At 47.7% G+C, this 24725-nt stretch overlaps 1 protein-coding gene across 1 annotated transcript in view; it reads right to left on the reverse strand.

The window, feature by feature from the left end:
- RALY (RALY heterogeneous nuclear ribonucleoprotein) overlaps nt 1–23542 on the reverse strand; it is a 45056-nt gene extending 21514 nt beyond the window's left edge. The window contains exons 1-2 of the mRNA XM_077832142.1: nt 23287–23542; nt 12419–12491 (exon numbers count right to left, since the gene is read on the reverse strand). Of these exons, the coding sequence (XP_077688268.1) occupies nt 12419–12491; nt 23287–23542 (329 nt within the window). The remainder of the gene's footprint in view (nt 1–12418; nt 12492–23286) is intronic.
- Nucleotides 23543–24725: the final 1183 nt, after the last annotated feature.

Genomic DNA, 24725 nt, shown 5'->3' on the forward strand with positions numbered 1-24725 from the left:
ACCTTCCTGCTCTTCCGCCTAAGAGATTATGGACCCTCTCCCAAGCTGCTGCCGGTGGCTCTGGAATCTCTCTCCATGCCTGCACTTTTCTGCACAGCTGCCCTTTGCCACATTTAGCCTTAACATGGATCAATTTCAATTTCCTTCCTCAGCCTTTGTCCCTGCTATTTTAATACGTACAATGCTTATTATCGAGGACATGCAGTTCTGCTCCAGCACCCTCATTACACCTGCTCCTGATACCTTTATAAATGATATTGACCTTTTCTCTGATAATCCTCCTCTTTGCTCTCCCCAGCACCGTCTGCTAGGAGCTACAGCTCCTCAAAGGCAAGACCCACTTCTAAATGCTTCTTTCCTCCCCACATCATGGGAAATACTAGGCAGGCAGTTTTCCATACCAGGCAGCCCATCTGCTTAGTTTCTGCAAGCATGAAGTCAGTTCCCCCCAGAGACAACACCCCTCACATACACACAAACGAGCAGGCAATGTCTGCACTGGGGAAGAAGGATGAAAGTGGCTGTCTGCCGACACTAGGCAGGTAGGTCAGAGTTGGGAGGGTGATCTGTACTTGGGAGGAGGGAGGCTGGGGAGCTGAATGCACTGGACAGGATGCTTGTCTGCTGCGGCATGTGCTTGCAGCACAACCCCCCAGCCTGCATCCCAGCCAGTGCACTCCAGCGAGGACTTGCTGCATAAGTATTCATGCCAAAGCATCCATGCACTTTGTGCCCACTCGACTGGTGCCCAAGCATTGTCTGAGTAGCGCGTGCAGGTTGGGGTGTGGCCTGTATGGAAAAGCGATTGTACACTTTTACACCCGCACTACGGAAAACATAAGTGCTTTAGCTAGGGTATGAGGCTGGATAAAGTGGGAGCCAATCCGAGCATTCATCTCATGTTCAGAACCAGCCCAAATTCTTTCAGAAGTTCAAAGCATGGTTAACTTATTTTCTTTGCAACACAGCTCTGCAATTACTGCTTTGAACCATGATCAGAAATACTCCCTGTCTGCAGTGGTACCCATCTCGGATGGACATTAGTCTATTCTCAGGGCTGAATTAAGGCATAACATTTATAGCACTGTGTCTAGCCCTGTGTCTAAGGCCCCAGCTTCTGAAGTCACAGAATTACATCAGAATTTTAGCTCCACCTAAAACAGTACGTTTCTAGCCCTCCTTGTTGTGAATAAAAGCTTGAAAATGTAACCTGAGTGTATCTGATGCAATGATGTCTGCCTGAGTCTGCAGGCAGCACTGTGAGGTGTGAACTGCTCACTACTCTGAGAGGCCCTGCCAACATGACCCTAACAAAGAACTCTGTGTGTGACAGGGGAAGAAAAGTCCTTCAAGCCTATCCCTCCTAGCCAAGCAGATTTACTCCAGCTGCAAGGCAAAGTATTGGGATGCCCCAGTTGCTAGTCCTTGGGGGAGAAAAGAGGGTCCCATGGCACTGCCTCTCTGGGACAGAACCTTGGGGAGTCCTGTGTTGTAGTGTCAGGAGGGATCCAGGTTACCTTTATCTGGCCCTGTCTGTCCTAAGATTTCTATCTCTCCTTCTAGACTGCAGAGCTTTGAAGAAACACATGAACTTCTGGATGCTTATCTGAAAATCTCCTTTCAAAACATTCTGCCCCTAGTTCCAGCAAGAGTTTGTGGACTAAGTTAGCTCTAGGGCTGGTCTACACTAGCTTGACCTGGCTATGTTGCTCAAGCGCGTGAAAAATCCACACCCTGAGTGACATAGTTAAACCGACCTAAGTCCCCATGTAGACAATGCTAGGTCAAGAAGAATTCTTCCATCGACCTAGCTACCACCTCTCAGGCAGATGGTTTAACTACACCGATGGGAGAGCCCCTCCTGTTGGCGTATGTAGTGTCCACACTGAAGCACTACAGCAGCACCCCTGCAGCGTTTCAACTGAAGACGAGCCCTAGTGTGAGTGAAGGGAAATAGAGGAAAGAGTCCTAGATCTCGTTGCCTGTTGGCCCTGGTTACACTCCTGCGCTCACATGTTTCATCATCTCTCTCTAGCATCTAATTCTCCTTGTTTCTGCATTACACAGTCCTCCTTGCTAGGCTCATTGAGAGAGTAAATAAGCGTGAAGCTTGTGAAACAGGAAAGCAGTAGGATTCGGCAGTCTGTTACGGTGGAACCATATGGACACAGGCTGGTATTGTCCAAGGAGCCTAAGGGAGTGAGATACCCAACTCCTTTTGAATTCCAGTGGCATCTGGGCAATTCCTTCCTGTATTCTTCATGTATCAAGACATCCCCGGAGGAACAAGCCTGGCACTTTGGGCTAGATTCCCAGCTGGTGTAAACTAGCCCAGTTCCTTTGACATCACTAGAGCTGCTCCGATTTACTCCTGCTGGGAGGATGAGTAAGGGGCAGCGGCAGCTAAGAGAATGTTTAATACACTGCTTCCCCAGCTGGGATACCGGCCATGGTCATCAGAACCAAACTGGTGCTGTTCTCTTAGGCCTGAATTTCGATCAAGATGCGGTGGTTTGCTTGGCCAGAGAGAGAGAGAGAGCGAGAGAGCGAATGTATGCACGTGCACACCAGAGGTGTCACTATTACATTTCTTGTCTTTAGTACACCCTGGAGACTCGATAACATTCTCTCCACCCTGCAGCTGTTTTTCACAAGAGGAAAACACATAAGACGCGCAGAGGACTTTCAAAGCACTTCAGAGACAGTGACTGCTTTGCTCAGGCCAGATATCCCAGCATGCCAAGGTCCATAGCACAGCAAGGAAAATGCAGCTGCTGAATGTACCAGGATTGTCCAGGTAAAACACAGCTGCTGCCAAATGTATCTGGTGAGCACCCGCTGTGCTGCTGATTAACACGTGCATCCACAGAGAAAGCAGCGACTATGCTCTTGACTAACTATAGCAGGTTCGCTTTAAGTACGGAGAGGTGAACCAGGCTGGATAAAATAAAAAATGATTCTGGCAGAGGTTCATCCATCTGTGCTTCCAACGTTCTCTTGTATCTCCACAACAACACTCTGTGCTCTCACACACCCAGCGTCTGTCCTGGGGGAACCCGGAGCACTCTGTTTGCGGGGGGGCTGGAGGCGTCATGGGGTTTGTGGTTCAGGGTAGGTTTGGGAAACAGACTGCAGTCAATGGGGCAGTGCTCACTGGGGTTTCAGATTCTGCTCTCTGAGATGGAAGGTTTCATAGAATCGTAGGACTGGAAGGGACCTCGAGAGGTCATCTAGTCCAGTTCCCTGCACTCATAGTAGGACTATTATCTAGACCATCCCTGACAGGTGTTTGTCTAACCTGCTCTTAAAAACCTCCAATAATGGAGATTCCACAACCTCCCTAGACAATTTATTCCACTGCATAATCATCCTGACAGTTAGGAAGTTTTTCCTAATGTCCAATCTCAACCTGAAATTTAAGCCCAGTGCTTCTTGTCCTATCCTCAGAGGTTGAGGAGAACAATTTTTCTCCCTCCTCCTCTTTGTAACAATCTTTTATGTACTTGAAAACTGTTATCATGTCCCCCCTCAGTCCACTCTTCCAGAGTAAACAAACCCAATTTTTTCAATCTTCCCTCGTACGTCATGTTTTCTAGACCTTTAATCATTTTTGTTGCTCTTCTTTGGACTTTCTCCAATTTGTCCACATATTTCCTGAAAGGTGGCACCCAGAACTGGACACAATACTCCAGCTGAGGCCTAATCAGCACAGAGTAGAGCGGAAGAATTACTTCTCGTGTCTTGCTTATAACATTCCTGCTAATACATCCCACAATGACGTTTGCTTTTTTTGCAACAGTGTTACACTGTTGACTCATGTTTAGCTTGTGATCCATTCGGACCCCCAGATCCCTTTCTGCAGTACTCCTTCCTAGGCAGTCATTTCCCGTTTTGTACGTGTGCAACTGATTGTTCCTTCCTAAGTGGAGTACTTTGCATTTGTCCTTACTGAATTAGCTGTAGTGGTCCATGATAATGGATGGGATGAACACAGATGATGGCCCACAAGAAAGTACCTTACAAAGTTAGGCTGCACCCATTCAACAACTACTTACCACACCACTAACTGTGGCTAAAAACATGGGCGTGGTAAGAGGCTTTGACCTCACCCCCTCTTCAGCAGCAGAGTGTGGCATGGCTGAGAACCTGGCCCACAGATTGTGTCCTCACAGCACATGATTTATAAGTGGTTACTAACCAGTGAATTTTAACCATCTACCCACAGTGCTGAACAGACCTGGACGAAGTCTGTCTATTGCGCTCATATAGAAGAATCACCTATTCCAGCATCTTCCTATCCCTACCTATAAAATGGTCTGTGTTCTTCTCCCTGGACACCTTTCTGTACCTGGCAGTCAAAGCAGATTCCAACCATACCAGCTCTTGCTGGGATCCTGTTCCCAAAGGTTAGGAGACGGGTGACTCTACAGAGGGAAATGTTCCCACCATCCATAGGCTGGGGAGGCAGGTGGTAGCATCTCTGCATGGCCCCCATAACTCCAACCCAGAGAAATCACTCTCTTTAGTCACCGCAGTAATTCATTCCATGTGCATGCTCACTGCCAGACCTTGCAGGTGGGAAGCTTGCAGTGGCTGGGGTAGAGGAAGGGAGGTTACACTGGGAATCACAGGAGGCAGAAAGTCCAGTACACTCAGCACCTCTTTGAATCATTCTTGCTTCTCTCCTTTCCTGCCCAGTTGATTTTTCACTGCTCCTCTCAGATCGCTGTCGGCCTTTAGTACCTTTAGTTACTAATCGCGTCCTTGAAGCTCGCTCTGAATTAGCGTTCCTCTAAGGCCCTGATCCTGCGGTCGGAACCAGGCGGATGGAACTAAGGGCCCTAGGGGTTCCACATACGCACAGGGGCAGCCCAGGTGGATCTCGTTTTAGGACCTGAGTCTATTTTGTTGATGGGCCGAATTAAGTCTCCTCCCAAGGAGGGGAGCAGCTAGGGGGGCACAGTTCCAGTGCTTACAATAATGTCACCATTTCTACATATGTACTAGTGAAAGGGCATTCCTCCCTTTGTTAAATGGTTACCATTCAGCCCCAGATTTTCACTCCGGGATGCTGCATAAAATACCTGTTGCTCCTCTTTCTTTAATCAGAGTCCCTCCCCTGAGGGATTAGTGGTCCTGACTAATGACTTAGAATACAACACGGTGTAATTTGACAATGAATTATTCATTCAAGGGAAATAATCTGTGTAATCCATGGAGCCAAGGTGGGGAGCCAGGCACTACATAAACATATCTCATCATTATTCTCTGTAAGGAAACACTGTTCTCTCTCTTTGATAGCTAATATTATTGTTACACTAACCCACCCTAAGAGAAGTCTTTGTAAAACCCTGACTTGCCCAGTATGCAATGAGTCCGGGGCAGAATGAGCAATAGAATGCAGGTGGTCTGATGTTTTAACCAATAAACTATACTGTTTCCATAGTGTTTGCCAAGTCAGTTATCTTTCTTTCTTTCTTTCTCTTTCTTTCTTTCTCATCCATCGATCCATCGTATCATTCTCATCCCTGTGGCACTGGAGCACCTATATGACTCATTCTCAGAATCAGAATTGTGTATTCTTGGATAATCCATGTCTAAAACACTTATGGATCCACCCTAGCACAGCCAGCTGGAAGGATGCCTTTTCTAATGCCAAAGACAACACATTTGTAAAGAGTTATGCCTATCTTAGAATTGTCACACCAGTAAATTGGTGTTTTAAGTGGCCTGTGCTAAAAGTTGAAATATTGTTTTCAGTGATGAACACCTCTCAGTGCCATTTTGGGTATTAGAGATGGAAGGGCAGATTTGGAAACCCTCCCATTTTGGTGGTGGAAACATTTATGAGAACAATTTTGCACCTCAGTATTTGCAGGTATAATTGATGTTTTGAAATTTACATATCTGATTTGGAGGTGCAGTCAAGTACACTGACATCTATAAATAAGTGGGAGTACAAAACCAGAAGCTGGATAAAGGCTGGGCTGAAAACCAGACCATTACTCTCTCGAATGCTGAGAGTCCAACTTTAGGGTAGGATGGGGAGCTGGTCTGGTCTCAACATGGGTAAATGCTATGTTCAACACCTGCCAACCATGACTGATGGAAGGAAACTGGGCTAGTCCAGAGATTTTCATGTGGCTCTCCTGGTGTTTACTCTCATGGAATCCCATTTTAACTCTGTGATCAGAACTTCAGATAAAGTAGCCTCCTGAGTGTTAATGGCCCTTGAGTAGCTCAAACAATGGTACAAACGCTGGAGATGGGAGAGACTGTGTTTGTGCCGCATAGGATCATCTGCTATCAGACATGCTGCCAATAGGCATGTACCTAAATCCCACCCTAAAGCTGCATAGACCTCATGCGGGCTCTGTGAATTCTGCCCCAATAGGGAGGTCTGTAATGTAAATGAGAAAATAGACAGACCTTCCTCAACTGCAACCTGGCTATGAATCTTGAACCTGGCCATTTAACAATTGAAAATTGGCTTAACCTGGAGAGAAGGAGCCTGATCTTGTGAGCTGTTTAGCACCTTATAGCATCATGCTCTCATTAGCTCAGCAGATAAAGAATTCAAAACCCTTATTTGCTGATGTGCAGACGTCCCCATCAGCTCATTGCTAACACGCTTAACAGAGACTCAAAGGTATTTAGGTACCTAACTTCCATGGGAGTTAGGCAACAAATACCTTAGAAGAACTGGGCCTTAGGCACCTCTTGAGAGATGTGAGAACATGGGCCTGGGTAACCGAACCAGCATCTCTGGAAACTGGTCTCAGTGCATCAGACATATATTTTCTATCTAACTGCAAACTGCACTGATTAAAAGAGAGTGTTGTCTTGTGCCCTAGATTGAGCTGTTTAGCTGCAAGTTGTGCGCTCGGTAATTTCACAGCTCATGATTCCCTTTATGTTCAGGGATAATTGTTGCAATTTTCCAATCAGTAGGTAACAAAGAGGGCTATATAGTATTTAAAAAGTAATACGTACGCTGTTTAAGAGAGAGAGCCAGCACCATTCCTGAATTCTATGATAGGCATAGTCTCCAGTTCAATTCCTTTTTTCAGCTTTAAATCGCTAAATAACCTATTAATTATTTATGATCCACACAGGTTCATGACTAGCAAATTAAAAGGGATTGAGGAGAAAATCTTTTTAGCCTTGTGGGTTCATTTTGCACGTGCAAAGCTTGTGTTACCTTTTTTGAGAATGCACCTGACCTGCTGGTGTGAATCTGAGTGGTTGCACCTTTAGTGACCTGTCTGAGGGCACATCACAGGCAGTGAGAAGTGGCATGCTGTGCTGACTTACTCCCTGTATTAATTGTTGTAGTGTCATAATTATTCCAGCAGTAGAGAAAGTATCAGCTGAAAAGATAGTTTGGTAGTCTTGAGTTGATTTCACTGCTGAGCTCCATTAGTTCCCCACATATGGCACGAAAGTCCCTTCTCCAACATAAAGACTAAGGCCTTGTCTACACTAGTGGTGTAATTTGATCTAAGTTAGGCTAATTAAGTTACATAAGTTATGTAACTTAAGTCGACGTTACATCTACATGTCTACAACATGCTATGTCAATGGGAGATGCTCTCCTATCGACATAGCTTCCGCCTCTCGTTGAGGTGGATTAATTAAGTTGACGGGAGAGCACTCCTCCGTTGACTTATCGTGTCTTCACTAGACCCGCTAAATTGATGCCCACTGCATCGATGGTAGTGGTGCCAATTTAGTCCGTAGTGAAGACACACCCCAAGTAACTGGACACTGTGCAAGAAGTATGGGAGGGTGAGGGAAGTGGAGTCCATCTCCTGATACAGTCAGCAAGGCAGTTACGCCTATTTATGGGCTGGAATACTGGCTTCAGTCCCTTCTTGCCCTGTGCATATGGTGTTTGGGGCCAGAGGAGTTGCATAAACACAGATCCCAAAGTCCATCCCCACTCTGTCCTGATAACCGCCCTCCATGATTGGCTGTGTGGAGCTGCACCGAGAGCTTTCCTATGGCTACACTGGTGTGTAGGCACCTCCGAGAGGCTACTTGGCCTGCAGCTCCCAAGCACAGCCGCAGTGGGACCGGAGCTGCCAGGGTCCCTTTTTGACTGGGTGTTCTGGTCGAAAACTGGACACCTGGTCACCCTACTTCCTCAGTAGCTAAAGAACGATTTTCCACCATTCAGAGCCATAATCTTTCCCTCTATGCTGAGTTTTATGGCTCTGAAATCACGGTGCTATAACTCCGTAATTCCCTCTCACACCCTCTCCTTCCCGCCCAGTCTGACTTGCTGGAATTTCATTTCCTTTCCATTCCAGGGGACAAAGGTTTAGAACAGACCACAGACTTTAATGGCATCCACCCCATAACTGTCTGCAACAGTTTATAAGCCCGTGGCAGACAATATGATGCCATCATAGATCATATTCTCAATGAATATCCCTGTGGGTAAAGGCACAGTATGCAAAACACAGTGCATTACTATAACGGGTTCTCTGCTGAGTTTAGATGCTAACTACTGGGCTCTGAACTTAGAAAGGTCTCAGCAGAAGCTATTCTCAGAAAGGGGCATCAGATACGCCCACCATTACTGAGACTGGGTGGGTTCTTTTCTTTTCGGGGTCTATAGTACTGATGAATGATCTTGGATTGACAGGCCTGGCACCTGAAATCTTCTATAGCAAGGGAAGTGGCAGCGCAAACTTCTTCCAAAGTAACTTTCTGATGTGGTTCAGCTTTGACTTGGAGGTACCATCTCTGGACACTGCCTGACTCAGGGGTGGATGAAAATAGCGTCCATGGGAGCTTGAGACAACAATGCAAAACTGTCTGTCTTCTGGAAGTAGACGATCAAGGAGCTCATCTAGCAGGGTTAGGGAGAAAGTGAATTGAGAGGAAGATGCTGTCCAGGATTGGGAACAGGGAGGAAGCAAGGGAAAGAAGATTTAGTTGTCCAGAGGACAGCATCTGTAGGAGACTGATCAATCTTTGGGATGCAGGCAGGGACTCCTGAAGTTTTGGTTAGCGTGGTCCCTATGTAGGGACTTGTTACCAGCAGGGAGGTGCCTCCCATTTCTGGACACAATCTGTGCCACTGTTGAACTGCCGGGGTGAGTACGAGCCTCCACCTACTGCACTTCACTGTGGACACAAAGAGAGTGATCAGAGGTGCGAGCGCTCAGATTTGAACCCTGGCTCGAAACTCAGATTTCTGAAAGCTTGGCCCATAGCATCCACTTCAGAGACATGGCACCATTTCCCTGGGGAGGGAAGCAACAAAGACAGCTGGCGGTAACAATAACAAAGGAGCTGCAAGCCAGAACATACTTGCCATTTAACCTCACTAGCCAGAGCACATAGCCAGCAATATTGATGTACCTTAAATACACAGGATCAATGGGAAAACTCCCACGGACTTCAGTGTGGCCAGGATTTTACCCCAGAGTAACCAGAATCTCCAAACACCAGGCGAGAAATACCTCGTTGGGCCCTTTCCCCATCCGCTTGGTGACCGGAGAAGCAGTCTGTTTCCCTCTGAGCTGCCTGTTAGCAAACTGGCTCAGATCGTCCCCACTGTTCTGTTTCCGTCTTAGGTGTTTCTCTTAATTTTGGCCTGTTCGTTATTTCAGGGTGTTTCTTAGTGTCCTAAATCAGAGGCGCTAGGCTCAGAAGAAATCCATTGCCCACCACTGTTTCATGTAATTAAAAATAATAAATAAACGCCTGCCCTACTTTAACAGCCACCAAGTAATAAAACTCAAATCCCCAAAGCAGCATCATTCTGTCGTCCTCTCTCCCAACAATTACAGAGCAGTGGGATGCCTGCCAGGTAAATATCAATAAAATACAGCTACAGGAAGCAACAGAAGCCAGTTTACACTGGGTTAAATTCCTGCTAGGGCAGAGAGGCAGCAGAAGTCCCACATAATGCATTTAGTTCACCATAACCAGAGTTATGTTTTCTTCCTTATTTTTCCATTTCTCCTTTTCTTTGTTCTTCTCTTTTGCTCCATCTCCCTGTTCCATCACCTCCCTGTCTCTGCATTTCCTTTCTTTCCACTCTCTCTCCAGCGCTTGTGTTTTCCCTTTCATGTACCTCTTGTTTTCCCTTCCTCACCCCCCCCACTTTTTTTTCATGGGAAAAAACACTATTCTCTCCTAGTTCCCCTGTCTAAAAAAAAATCCCACCACATCTCCTTCCCTTGTTATCTGCAGGTGTTACCAACACCAAGCAGTCAAAAATCACGAGTCAAACCCCATAACATGACTAGCATAAAAATCATGAGATTTTATAAAAACCCAACACATTTTGGGGTTCTTTTTATTAGCCTTCTGGTTTTTGAGTCTTCCCTTGGTCACATTTAAAAGTGTTTTCTTTGCAACCAGAAACCTACTGTATTTTCAAACAAAAGCTGAGTTTCTCCCATATTCACATGACTCCAGGCGCAGGGGCTTAAGAAAACCATCAGTAGTAATGAGATTCATGATAGAATCTGGAGAGCTGGCAACGCTGTCTCATTCCAATTCACCCCACACTCCTTCACGTGCCTCAGGCCCTGCCCCCATGTCCCATGGCTCCTCCCATTGTCCCGTTCTCTAGCCTCCTTGTCTTTCTACAGCTCCATGCTCCCTCCTTATTTGCTCTCCTTGCATTTTTCCTTCCTTCCCCCGGCTCCTCCGTTCTGCCCTCTCATTCCCCAGTCTCTCCTGGTTCCCCATGTGTCAGGGTCCCCGGCACTGTTTGCCCAGCCCCCTCACTCTCTTCTCTTTCCCCACTGTATCTCCTTCTCTCCCTCTCCCCATCATTATTTCTTTCACCCTCTCCCCAAGGTCTTCCCTACCAAATTTCTGCTGGTACTCCCCTCCCTTGTCCCCCTACACCTGCTTCCCCACCCTTCAAGGTCCCTCTGCCCCCACAGTCTCCCACTCTGAAGTCCTCCCTGCCCCTCCATTTCCCCCACATCTCCTCTCTCCAAAATCCCCCCAACAAAGCCCCCTCCACTGTTTAAGGCCTTCCTGTCCGTCCCCCCACCCCTGTCTCTCATTCTGATCTGGAGGGAAGAAGAGGAGGAGGACCTGTGGGCTGGGTGACTAGCTGGCAGCTGGGTTTCCCCTGGCTATGTCCATCTCATCCACGTTTAGCTGCCAGGGGATGAGGGTTTGGCAGGGGGTCAGAGTGGCCATTAGAGGCAGGGTGCTGCATTGCAGCTGCCTCCTTCCTGCCTGCACCTCTTTGGCTTGACAGAGCTGAGCCTGGGATATTCAGAGTGGCTGAATGGAGCCTGACACCCAAATGCCATTAAAGTCAGTGAAAGCTGGGCTGCTCCTAAGTCCCTTGGACCATTCTGTCTATGTTTTTTAAAACTGACCCGCCCACCTGAAGAAGCGCTCCTAGAGCCCTCTCCCTCCTCCTGCAGCCGTGGCTTTCAGCTGCTGCCAGCACAGTCCATGTGCAAACTGCTGCTCTAGCAGTGAAAGGCTCTGTACCTCACTCGGGCCACCCAGTGCTTTCTGACCTGAGGGCTCTGGGAGTGGAACACCTCGGTGGACTGTGCTAGAGAGCGGAAATGTCCCCCCGCAACCTCAATGTCTCCATGCCATTATCAGGAATGATTATCCTGCCCCCCCCAACCCTCTTTAATGCAGGCCCCACAGCACTTGATGCGTCTCTGGCTGCTGGCAGACACTGTCACAAAGACTGCACCAGGTGCCTGATCTGGGCAAAGACGAAAGCCCTGGGATAACCACTTGGCAGAACAATAGCTTGTTTCCCTTTCATCTCCAGATGGGGCTTTTCAAGGTGTGGAAGCAGGGCCTAAAAGCGGCCGCTGAAAAGAACACGGAGATTTGCTTAAAGCAATTATGTGACTTGAAAGCAAGTTGCTGGGGGAGGCCGGGGAGGGAAGGTTCATTAACATGAGAGCTGGTATCAAAAGCGAGCGAAGTTTTATGGATCCAGCAGTGCGGGATGGAAACCTTTGAATTTGCCAGTTGTTTTCTTTTGACTCACGCTGTGTCAAAACTGAATAGATCATTTATTCCCTCCCTCTGGGGGCCTGATGAAGACTCCCATAAAGCTGTTGCTTCCCCCTTGTATCGTCTGGCCAAACCTAGGCTATGCCAGCAAGCATCCTTGGCCCATCATCCCTTGTGCCACTGTAGCCTACCGTGGAAGTTGGGCTGCTTCTGGTACAAGCCTGGGGTTCAGAGTAGCCCAGCTCCATGGTGGACTGCAGCAGGAAGAACTGAATGGGTAGTTGGCAGCATTAGGGCCTGGCACTGAGATTTATGGTGCAGCCCAGGAGTGGGAGCTCGGACAGTCCAGCCAGAGGAGCATGACATATCAGCCCTGGTTGGGATCCCCTGCTGAAAAGCCATCCCCCCTGCTGTCTCACTCTGGGGAGGTGATGTACTGAAGACGTACCTGTACAAGGCGGAGGTTGCTCTCTTCAGCCCTTTGGGTCTGTTAGGTTTAGGTTCTCCAGCCATGTTGATATCTGCAATGAATCAACCCCCTGAATTAACGTCAGCATATAAAACTCATCTCATACAGCGCTGGCTCTCTGAGTACATGCAGCCATCTTGTTGACACAGATGCAATCCCCACATCATATGGTTCAATTACCTGCCCACACAGACTCCTAGCAGGGAGCTGTGTATTGTGTTAACCAAACAGTTTTGCTAAGCTTCTGCTGCCTCTGCTAACACTTTGGGGCTCCTGCTGGGCCTTGTCCACATGTCCAAAGCAGCTGCTCTCTCTACAAGCCTCTTTCCCCTTACCTACAGCAGCTGGCAAACAATCAGCTTCTAATCAGAGAACCCACTGGGCGCATGCTAATCCTGGCTCCTAAAGCCCCTTGCAGCTCATGCCTTTCTAGGATTGGCTTCCAAGGAGAATTCAGTGCTCTCTTTACGAAACATGGAGAATGTGTAAGCCCTTCGCCTCTGTTGGCTGATAGATGCAATTTATTTCTCTTCTTCCAAGTATAAAATTAATACTAAATATAGGACACAAAGGAAAGGTCTGAAGTCCCCTTTGAGGTCTCCTCTGGTTGGCCTGTTCTAAAAGCTGCACAGGGTGCAGAAGCATGTCTGCAGTCACCCCAATTGATCTCAGAGGCAGGTTTCATTCCACTGACGGTGAGAATGAAATTTTCTGATCGGCTGAGGAAATCTCTGTCCTGAACCTCCACGCTGAATGAGCGCATTGGACGTGAGAATAGAGAGATATGGCCAATTTCATTATATCTGCGCAAAGCCTAAGCAAACTAACTCTGGGCATGGACACAAAACTGCACAGAAACAATCCATCAGAGAGGTGACATATTGCACTGTCCTACTTTCCCAGCCTGGGAGTGGAGCAATTCTCTTCTGCCTGGCAGAGCTTCCCAGGACTCTCCCAATTCTTCATGACTTGTACCCACAAGAACCAGTGCACTGCCAACCAGTCCCCTCCTTTGAATCCAGGGAATGCAGCCAGATAGCTGGGTGATAGGTGCTTTTGATCAGTGTGCTCATGCTTGGAGGGGTGAGAGGATGGAGGGAGGGAGCACATGCAGCGTGGGCAGCACTCCCAGGAGAACGGTGCTAAGTTTGCTGGGTTTGATTCACACTGGGTTTCTACTATTATTATTATTGCTTATCTTTATTACCATCGCTGCCAGGAAACCCAGTCCCCGGCCAGCACCCCATTGTGCTAGGTGCTGTACAAACACGGGTCTGTATCCCAAAGATTTTACAATTTGCTTACAAGACAAGATGGTGGAAGTGAAATTGGCTAAGAGAAACCCCTTAGTTAGCCTACCCTGTACAATTCCTCCTCTAATTCTCCTTGCCGCTTACACATTCAATCCTTGTGGACGTTTATTGTGTCACCCTTTCACTGTCATTAGGTCACACTGCCAACAAAACCGCTGCACTTTTAAGTTCTCTGTGGGTACGTCTGCACCGCAAAAAAAAAACAAACCCTGAGGCCACGGGTCACAGAGCCCAGGTCAACTGGCTCAGGCTCGCGGGGTGTGTACTGTGAGGCTAAAAACAGTCGTGTAGACATTCCTACTCGGGCTGGAGCCTGGGCTCTGAGACTCCCCGCGGGCCAGATTTCAGAGCCTGCGTGGGACCCTCTACACCGCTATTCTGAGCCCTGTAGCGCAAGCCCCAGTCAGTTGACCCAGGCTCTGAGACTTGCTGCTGTGTTTTGTTTTGTTTTCCAGTGTAGACATACCCTGTGTGGTATGGTATTGCTTAGGTCTCCCGGGGGCTCACAAGGATACAGCTGAGCCTAGAGATCTGTGAATGATGCATAGCGCCAAATTTTGTGCAGTTCCACACGTGCCATTTATGCAAATGACTGAATGGGCTAATTTGGGTATTTGCAAATAATTTACCTATATTCATAAACTTCATCTTATGGTCAACACACCCTGGCTCGAGCAATGACAGGGACAGGATGGGGAGCTGCACAAAACTTGGCAGCTGTGGTACAGTAGGCGGAAGGGTGTGTGGCTGGATGGCTTGGGGGGAGGTGCTGGACGGTGCCTGGAGGCAGCCTGGGAGGTACCTGGGTGGGTGAGGGAGGCTGCGGGGGTGGCCGAACACTGGGACACCTGCAGCGAGCGGTGGGGGAGTGGTGGGTGCTGGACGTCTGAGGGATAGCTCAGTGCTGGGTGGGGGAATCTGAGGAGGAAGCTGGGGGACAGCTGGGAGGTCGCAGAATGAATGAATACTGAGGCATCTGCGGTGCCCAGTGGGGTAGCTGTAGATGCTGGGTAAGTTGGAGCTGGGTGTCAGGCTGGCTGTGGGTGCTGGGTTGGAGAGCCTGGGAGGTAGCTGAGTGGGTGGTTGCTGGGGCATTGTGGGTGGGGGTGGGGTGCTTCGGAGCACTGGGGTACCTGGAAGTGCTGGGTGTGTGGGTGATGGAGTAGATGGGAATGGCAGAGTAGCTGGAACTGCTGGGGTAGTCATAGGGGTGAACATACGCTGGCTGCCTTCTCAGGAGTGAGTACTGTGGTGCACGGGGCATGTTTGCTGGTGCTTTGTGATGGGGGAACTGATGCAGCTTGTTGGTGGGGCCAGTATTGGGTCCCTTACTTTGTACTGCTGTCTCCTCCCACCCCCTTTTTCCTGGTGGTGATCCAGCAGGGTGAAGAACGGAGAGGAGAAGCAGACAGCTCATATGACTGCAAGGAGCCTTCCCCCAGCAAAGCTGGAAGCATGAGGAGCCACTGATCTGTGGGAACATGATGGGATGGGCTACCACAGGCATGAGCGTCCCTGGAGCAGCCCTGCTGATGCCAGCGAGATTTGGCAGGAAACTAAATCTTGAAACATTTGTGTCTTTAGACTAAATTTGTCAGGACCCATTGCACTTTGCATGAAATGCAGTGAGTTAAATTTCTGTTCTTATTTTTTTCCATTATTTATATAGTGCAAAAAAGTGTGCTAGGTACTGTACGGACAAATAAGGATCCACAGCCCCGTCCCTAGGAACTTACAGCCCAAATAAACAAGTAGCACAACCCACAACCCACAAGTAGCTGAATTTCAAGTTAACTTGTAATCATTTTCAGGAGCTCCAGGCAAGCTGCAGGGCTCATAAACCCGGAAAAAACGGTGCCTAGGCTATACATACAAAATATGGCTGTACAAGAACATATGAGGGTCACGGACAGAGAACCAAATGCAAAATGGGGTCCTCCATACATGTATGCCCTAGATTGGCACTCTTGAGAACTTCGAGGGTGGGCATTCTGGCTGGTGGGCTCTCACTGGCCAACAGGCTTTCGATGGCATTTGTCCAACCCCTTGTTTGGTGGCCTTCAGGGTGCTCAGTTCCGCCAGACACTCAATTTCTATGGAATCTAAGGCCTGTAATACTTCACAGCACTGGGTTTAGAGTCCAGTGCCAGGCTCATCTACTCAATCAAGCATTTGTCTGACCCTGGACTGAGGTTACGGAGATTTGTTTCATCTTGTGGGGTGGGGTGGCTGATACGAGGGTTGGTTGGTATTGCAGCACCACTGAGCCTATGGCAGATTGATGTTTCGTCCATGTCAATGGAGACATAGTACATTATGAAATAAATTAAAATGAATGAGCCTGAATTTTCCACTGCCTTGCACCGTCACTTATCCCTGTGCAAAAGCAGGTGTGAAACACTACTGAATCAGAGTGGAAGCATTTTATACCCACTGAAACATGGTCTATTAGAGAGGGGCTTGAAAGGTGCCAGGGGGATAAGCAGAATACTGTAGCAGCTCAGACAAGAATGGCAGACACCGAAGCACTGACATTCCGTGCAGAATATCAGGGGTTTTCAACAGCATTTAATACAACTTCTTTGGTGTTAATTCCCTTTCTTGTCTGAACAATGGCAGCAGGAAAGACCCTGCTCCCTGGGAAGGGCTGTTTCATTCACAGAGTACCTGCGGTGTTTCCTGCAAAGCCAGTATGGTCATTATTGAAAGCGGGCCGGGCTGTTCAGAAACCAGTGCACCTGGGTGACCCCCTAAGGGTGGAGGTGCCAATCTGATCGAATGTAACAACAGATCCAAACCTTCACCTCCAACTCAAACTTGGAGCCTTTTTCGAGGCTTGAACTTCTTGTTTTAATCGGTGCTTCTGGTCTCAGCCAGAAGTAAAAATCTCAAAGTGTATTGGGCCAGATCCTGAGCGGATGTAATCAGCACAGCTCTGCTGAAGCTCTGCCGGTTTACCCCAGCTGACTATCTGGCTCAGTGAGAGTGGCTGTCGTTAAATGAACAGTGTTGCCAACTCTCATGCTTTTATCGTGAGTCTGGTAATAGTGCTTTTTCTTAAGCCCTAGCACGTGTCATATGATTAGGTGAGATTCTCAGCTTTCCCTGGGAGAAAAAAGAAATGTGTAGCCCTCATGGCTGCAGAGAAAAGCCTGAAACGTGCACCTTAAAAATTCAAAACCAAGAAGGAAAATAAACAGAGCCCCAAAGTTTTTGTTGTTGTTTCTGTTTTATGATCTCATGATTTGTAAGCCAATCTCGTGATTTTGGGAGCTTGACTTGTGGTCTTTGAACACTTGGGGCTGGCAGTACTGGAAACCTGCCAAAGAATGACTGCTCTTGCTTTGACTTCCAGGCCCATTTCTACATCATATCGGCCTGAGTCTAAGTTTAGAGAACCAAAGCTCTGATTTCTTTGAGGTGCCGTTTCACTTTCGTAGGTGAATCGAGACTGTCCTGAACCTCAATCCGCCCCAAATTTGCCCCCACCACTAAAAAATAAAATATTATAAACCCTTTGAAGAGGCAACACTCAGACAATTCCCAGTCACTGCTCATCCCCCTGATCATGGCTCAGTGTGATGTGACATGAGAAGATCAGGGGGAAGTGGGAAGGGCCACTCATAGAAAAAGAGGGAAAGGGGCAGGGAAGGGGACAGTGGCTGGACGTGGCAACCAAGGCATGCTAAGTGGTGCTAGTGGTGGACGCAGCTCACCTGTCCTCTGCCCTCCCACACCCTGTTGTCTATGGAGGTCTAGGAATGGGCATGGACGGCACAAGGAAGTGGCTGAATTTCACTGGCAATTAGCCCTTCCCAGCTGTGTCTGTGGAGACAGCTGTGCCAGATGAGGTGTTCACCCCTGGCGAGAAAGCAGATGGTGATGGCATTGCTGCTCTCTGCCAGACGCAGAGGCTATATCCTCTGGCTGGGGCTCTACAGAGGTCTGCCAGTGGAAAGCGAAAGTAGCGCCATCTGCCAGGTGCCTTCCCTGTCTACCCCTGCTCACCTCTTGGGAAGAGGCTTTGGGGGCTATTGGAGCAGCTGCAACTTCCCCTTTTTGGAAGGCCTTTCCACGTGCAGGTGCCAGGCAGGGACTCTGGTCCACTGTCCCATGGGACTACACTTTCTTTCCACACAGCCTGCTGTGTGTGAATTTGCAGGATTCCCATGGTCCCCCGATAAGGAAGGGGCGTGAGCTGGAGTTTGTTCTGGCTCTCACATCACCCGCAGACCTGTCAGCTGAGTTCTAATTGCAGCAAGCTTGTTAGTGGGGATGAGGTATGAGGGAGACAGTTTTCAGTTCCTAGGTAGAGCTTGCAGTGCTGGCCGCTATAACAATAGGCTGATCTGATTTGTGGGGAAGTCGCTGAATGAGAATAGTAACTAGAGAACCCCGGAATGTCCCAATTTGTGAGTTGTTCCTCTGCTCTGACCTCCTTGCAGGAAACATGGCTGGGAAACTTTTGCCTATTCGTAGTAATTCTATGTAATGGTTGCTTCCGATGCATGCATGACCTCCCTTTCCCAACAAGGTCTTGTCCATGCAACTGTGAATCTGGTGACCATCGGGGTGACATCTGGAACGGGAGTAAGTGACACTGCAGCTGCATTTCACCTCTGACCTTCAATTCTGCTTCTGCTTCAAAGGGAAGACACACGAAAAGCAGTTTTCATTGCAGGCCAAAATCTGTCTGAACAAACCCAAGATGGACTTTCACAGGGTAAATAACAACACAGCCTCTTTAAAACATGTCCAGCAGTCATGTTCTTATTTCAGATTGTCATCCTCAAATCAGAGCAAGGTGGGAATGGCTTTCAAATCTCTTATACTCGGTGTCTAGCACAGCTGGTACCCTCAGCACAACCCCCGCTTGCTGGAGGCTCAGAATTGCCAATTTTTGATTAAAAATGTTGTCTGCAACTCCAATTCTCAGTTTGTACCTGGTGACAAGAGCTCCTCAGCATGTGGCATTTCAGAGCAACGTGAAAAATAAGGATGCAGCTGGAGACGGTTTGTCTCAGGCAACTGGTAATGCGCTAGAGTAAAGCCTGTCAGTGTGGGAGAGACGGAACTTTCTCTGGGGATGGTCCAAGACTGTGGAAGGAACTCCCTCTAGAATTCGGGACCATCACAAACCTCACCACTTTCCTTTCCAAGGCCAGGTGCATTTCTTTGACCTTGCCTTCTGTAACATGAACACAGAGCAACAGGTATATTTATTTTTTAAAAAAGCAACTACAAAACAAGACACTCCCCTGCACACGCTTCTCCCTCTGGGGAGAAGATGAGAAAACAAACAACATGTGACAGATGTGCAGTCAAGTTGATTGATGAATGGCTGGAAGGCGCCCAGAGGCTATGGGGATGAGCTTGGTATAGGGACTTATAGAGAACAGAATAGAAGAATAAAGACTTTTACATCTGTCTGTCACTGGCAGAAGCACTACCCTAGACCTGCTGCTGGCATCTCAATCCGTTGGTCAGAGCAGGTCAGCACGATTTGGTGATTAAAACACAAGTGGCTGCTAGTGCCTTTACTATGCTAGGGCTCCCATGGCTGCACCAGTAAAGCTACAACAGGCAGGTCTCCAGCGGAAGTTTTTAAAGAAAACATTGACACCTGCAAGAGGAAACATGCTCCAATGGCCAGGGCCTGGGACTCAGGAGAACGGGTTTCTATTCCTAGCTCTGCTGCTTCTCAAATGGCAAGAGAGGATAGCCAAGGCCAGATTAATGAGCCAGGAGGCAGCTTTGGAAGAGTCTTGGTGTAACTCTGAAATGCCACTGGCAAGCGATCGAAGCAGGGACTGATTTACAATGTGGTCCATAGCTTGTGACTGCTGCCCAGTCACATTATGCATTGTCTCTCCTCTTCCAGAGGTGTAGGAGATGACAGCACTTGCCACAGGCCATTGCTTCTGGGGTACGTTGAAACCCGGACATTATTTTGAGGGGTCAGCAATTAGTTGTTTGTTTGGGAGATTAGCATTATCCCACAATTCTTTCCAGTGCACTTCGGGATTGAATGAGGACTCCTTAAGAGCTTTAGCCTCATCCCAAGAAGACTTGGGGGATTTCAGCTGTGTCTTTGGAAAGTTCTGGAGGTGCTCATGAAATGGTAAATCCAGGTCAGCCATGGTTCCATTGTACTCACAGGCTGTGTGTGTGTGTGTGTGTGTGTGTGTGTGTATCTCCAGATTTTGGGTGGGAGTATATGTGCCAGAATGTGCAACCATTGGATGTGTGTTCATTTAAATGTTCCAGGTTTCATACTCATTGCAGTATTGAGCTGCTTGTCCAGAAAATTGGTATGTGAGCTGCCTGCTCAGACTGGCGTGCAATATTTAGCGGGCAGGTATACTAGTCAAGAGTTTCTGTTTGAAGTGTGTGTGCATTGGCACCCCATGTTGTGCTTGTGAGTTTTTGGACAAGGCTAGTCCTTGCTTTTACTTTTTCACATCTTTTCCAGATGAGCTTTCGAAGTCAGACTTCTATCCAAGGTTACACTCAAGTACTTCAGACAGGGCTCATTTCAGACCATTGATTGAGAAAGGAGACATAAAGTGGTTCCTTGGTGGCTTTGTTGTTTCGGTGAAAGACTATTACCAAGGTTTTGGAGGCACTGGGATGGAGTTTCCAGTATTGAGGTTGGAGGAGAGAATGTTGCAGATGGTGGTAAGGTCTTTGCCTTGTGGCACAACAGCAATGCCATTGGCACAGATGAATTTATGCCAAGTTTTATCAGGTAACTCGCTAATGTAGATGTTGTATAGTGAAGGAGCCAGCACAGATTCTGGAAGTAGACTATCACAGAAGGTGCATGCTTCGCTGATATACCCATTGACCAGGAAATGGTATCTATGGCTGCTCAACATAGTGGCCAGGAGTCATATAGTGCTATGGCATTTGATAACCTTTGATGCCTTGAGCAATAAATAGCCCATGTCTCCATACCATGTCATACGCAGAAGAGAAAGCTATCAGCACGGTTCCAGTTTTTAGATTCCATCTGAAGCCAGCCTCAATGTGACCAGTAATGGTGAAAACCAAGTTGTGGAAACTTCGTCCCAGTCTGAAACCAGCCTATTGCTTTGGCAGGATGGCCTCAACCAGAGGGGTGAGAAGGCCAGTGAAACCCTATCCATTAACTGGTGAGTTGTGGAGAGGAGTGATATTGGGCAACAGCTGGTTTCCCATGTTTGTGATGTCAGTGACTATCACCTCACACCAGTATTTTGGGATCTTCTCTGTCAAATATATGGCAGTGAATACATCTGCCAACTATCCTCTTCTCTTTGCTCCCAAATGCTTGATGAATTTGGAATATATCATCCTTGCCAGAAGCCTTCCGACTTTTAGTGGTGATGTGGGCCTTGATTATTTCTTCTTGAGTGTCTAGGGCTGAGAGTGAAGTACCGGGGCTTTGTCAGACATTTTGAAAGTGCTCTCTGCACCTTCTGTCTAGTCAGTTTGTCAGTTTTGGTCGTTGAATTCCAGAGAAGGTGTGAGGTGACAGCATTAGCCGTCATTTTTGATGGATGGTATTTTGCTGGGTCAGCAGCTGCAAGCTCACGGAGGTGTGCCCAAGCTTTGCGACCACAATGAGTGAAGTCAAGACCCTCCACGGTCTCATTCCATCTTCTCAGGCGCACATAGTTCAATGAGTCTACTAGTGCTTTTGCTGCGTCCGGATCACTGCTCTTCTCACCCTTTTTAAAGAGTGCCTCTGTCTCTGGCTGCCAGCAAGGAATACAGACCTCACCATAGCCACGAGGAATGTGTTTCACAGCAGCTTTGATAAGAAGATGAACAAGGTGATAGTATTCTAGGGAAAACTTGATATGCTGCATCCTGTCTTCAATGGCTGCGGTTCACGCAACCCAGTTTGCTTTGCAGAAATTCCAACACCGTTTCAGCATTAATTCAATCAGCAGAACTCCACAGCTGACCTGCAGAATGGTGGAGTCAGGTTGGCTCCAAGAAAAGTTTCCAAGCACTGTTTGTAAAGCTTGCAGGGGGACATCAATATTGTCCTTCATCAGAAAACAGAGGTCTGGGTTGTGTTTAGTGTTCCATGTGACTGAGTGAAAATTCCCTACTTGTTTAGGGTTGTAAAAAGGTAGACATCTACAAATGAGGCCCAGTTTGTGAGCTGCTCACCATTTCTGCTGTAGCCCCATTGCGAGTGGTGGCTATTAAAGCCACCAGGGTACACAGCTGGGAGGGGAAAAGATGGTAATGTGGGCTCCTGCCATTCAAGATTTGGAGGTTTGTAGATGTTTGTTATGGTCAGTCAGTTCTCTGATTCTCATTGCAAGCAGTAGAGTTTCCCATGGTCTTGGATTCCTCCAGGACTGCGACATCTCTAAGACCACGGATGTGGCAAGGCTGTACTTCGCGTTGTTCATAGTGGCAATGAGTTCATAGCTATACATTTAGGATCTTGCAGCTTGCTCAGACTCTGCAGCATGAGTTTCTTGCAGAGCAGCAACATCAATGTTATTCATCTAAGAACTCTTCAAAGATAGTCACCCTTAGTATGTGACAGACCATCCACATTATGTTGATCTACACATAGAGCTGATCCTGCAGTTCTTCAAGGCCACCCCAGATAAGGACTCTTAACAAATGACACAGGACAAGACAACAGCCTTCACGTGGTGCTCTGTTCCATGTTATTGGCTAACATAATGTATTTCGCTGACCTCCTGGTATGATTATCTCTGCCACTGGTCTCCTGTATTACCTTGGGTGAGTCACTTTACTTATCTGACAGAACAAGGAGTAGTGGTCTCAAGTTGCAGTGCGGTTGGTTTAGATTGGATATTAGGAAAAACTTTTTCACTAGGAGGGTAGTGAAGCATTGGAATGCGTTACCTAGGGAGGTGGTGGAATCTCCTTCCTTTGAGGTTTTTAAGGTCAGGCTTGACAAAGCCCTGGCTGGGATGATTTAGTTGGGGATTGGTCCTGCTTTGAGCAGGGGGTTAGACTAGATGACCTCCTGAGGTCCCTTCCAATCCTGATATTCTATGATTCTATGATCTGTGTCCGTGTTTCCCATCCCACCCTTTCTCAGTTTAGTTACCAAGCAGTTCAGGACAGCTCACTCGGTATATGTAGAGTGCCTAGCACAACAGAGCCCTGATCTTAATTTGGGCCTCTAGGTGTGTCCAGAATATAAATAATAATAACAAGGTCTTTTGCTTCTATGACTTTTAAACTCTATTGCTCACCCACTGTGATAAATAAAATAAAATAAATACAGATAGATACTAAATGACACACACACGGATTGAGAACATCTATTTTTCTCCAGACAAACTCTCTGACAGATGTAGAATGAATTGCATATGCGATGCAGAAGTTATTTAACATCAGCTACAGTAGAAAAATATATTAAAGGAAGACATGTGATTGTTCATGGGCCTGTGCTTTCAGGACTCCCCTCTGACAGCTTCTGCAGCTGCAGCTCATGACATGAGTTTGTGCCTTGATTACAAGGAGTAGAAAGAGGACATCAGGACTCCTTACCTAGCGTCTGCCCGGCAAGTATTCGTCCGTTCTCCCCCAGGACAGCGGCCCGTGCATGCCTCTCATTCGAGTACTGTACGAACGCATAGCCCTTGTGAACGGAGCAGCCCACCACTCTGCCATACTTGGAGAAAATGGTCTCCACATCTGATTTCTTGACGACGGCTGTGTTGAGATTCCCAATGAAGACTCTGGAGTTGATGGACTTGGGGTCGTTCTTGTTTGTGATGTTACTTGTCTGCACCTTCAATGACATCTTGAACACCTGAGTGAACAAGTCAGGAGGGTCAGGAAGGTTGTGTGACATGCTAGAGGGAATAGCATGAATGTAATAAAAATGGGGGGCAGAGAGAGAGGGATTTGGGGCTTACAACCCTTCGTCAAACTGCAAACCAATAAACAATCCCATCACTTCATTGCAGCAGTTTGTGGGGGTTGCAGGTGCCCCCAGATGCATGGCTGGAATAACAGCTGCAGAAGGAAGAGGCTACACTGCAGTTCTGCACCCCAGAATTGTATTTGAGGGGATTGCATGTGACAACCCCACCACCTGGGCCCATCCATGTAAACTTTGATTACTCCAGCTCCCCGTGGGTGGAGTAGATTGTCCCCATGCCATTTCTTTCACCCAGTTCTGGTCCTTCTCATTCAGACAGACCTAAAAAAGTCAATGGAAACTTCAGCCTTCTGTCTGCCGTGCCTATTTTGCTGAGCTGCTGTAGAACTACGCTATTCAGCAGGATGCTTTTGTCTGCCACTTAGACTGTACCTGAACATGCACAGTAGTATTGAAAGCTATTTTTAATATGCAATGCGGTGCCTGCCTTGGAACACCACTGGGCCTGTAAGATTCACATTTCCCACTCTCTCTCCCGACTCCTACATTATTCACTCCCCCAGATCAATCTGAACAGCTTTGTACTGTGCATTAGAAAGCCAAACAGAGCTGGCAGCCAGACTTTCACTTTCATTTTCTTTTCAACAACACAAAGCCAACGTAACCAGTGCCAGCTCAGCTCTGTGCTGGTGTCACTAAAACCAGTACCAGGGCTTGGCTCATTTTTCCTCCAGTGCCCTACAGCCTCCGCCTTCTCTGGGGCATCCTGCTCCAGGCTGGTGCAGAGATGTGGTGAAGCCAATCCCACCTCTTCTGTTGGCTGGGTGTCTGCAAGTGTTTACAGAAGCCTGAAGGAGACTCTGAGCGCATCTGAGAAAGCACTGAATGCCCGTGGCTCTCACTGGAGTTACGTAGATACATAGTGACCGAGTTCTGGTTGCTCAACGCTTCTCAGGATCAGGGACTAAAAATCACTCACCTAGGCCAGTGCCAGGAATATTGCAGTTTGCCCCAGAGCAAGATTGCTTTGTGTGTAAGATCCTGCAAGCGTCGTTTCCTAGACTAAAGGTTTGATACCAGTTATCAGAGCTACAAGCTATAA

The sequence above is a fragment of the Eretmochelys imbricata genome, chromosome 13 (assembly GCF_965152235.1).
Source record: "Eretmochelys imbricata isolate rEreImb1 chromosome 13, rEreImb1.hap1, whole genome shotgun sequence".
NCBI classification, from domain to species: Eukaryota; Metazoa; Chordata; order Testudines; family Cheloniidae; genus Eretmochelys; species Eretmochelys imbricata.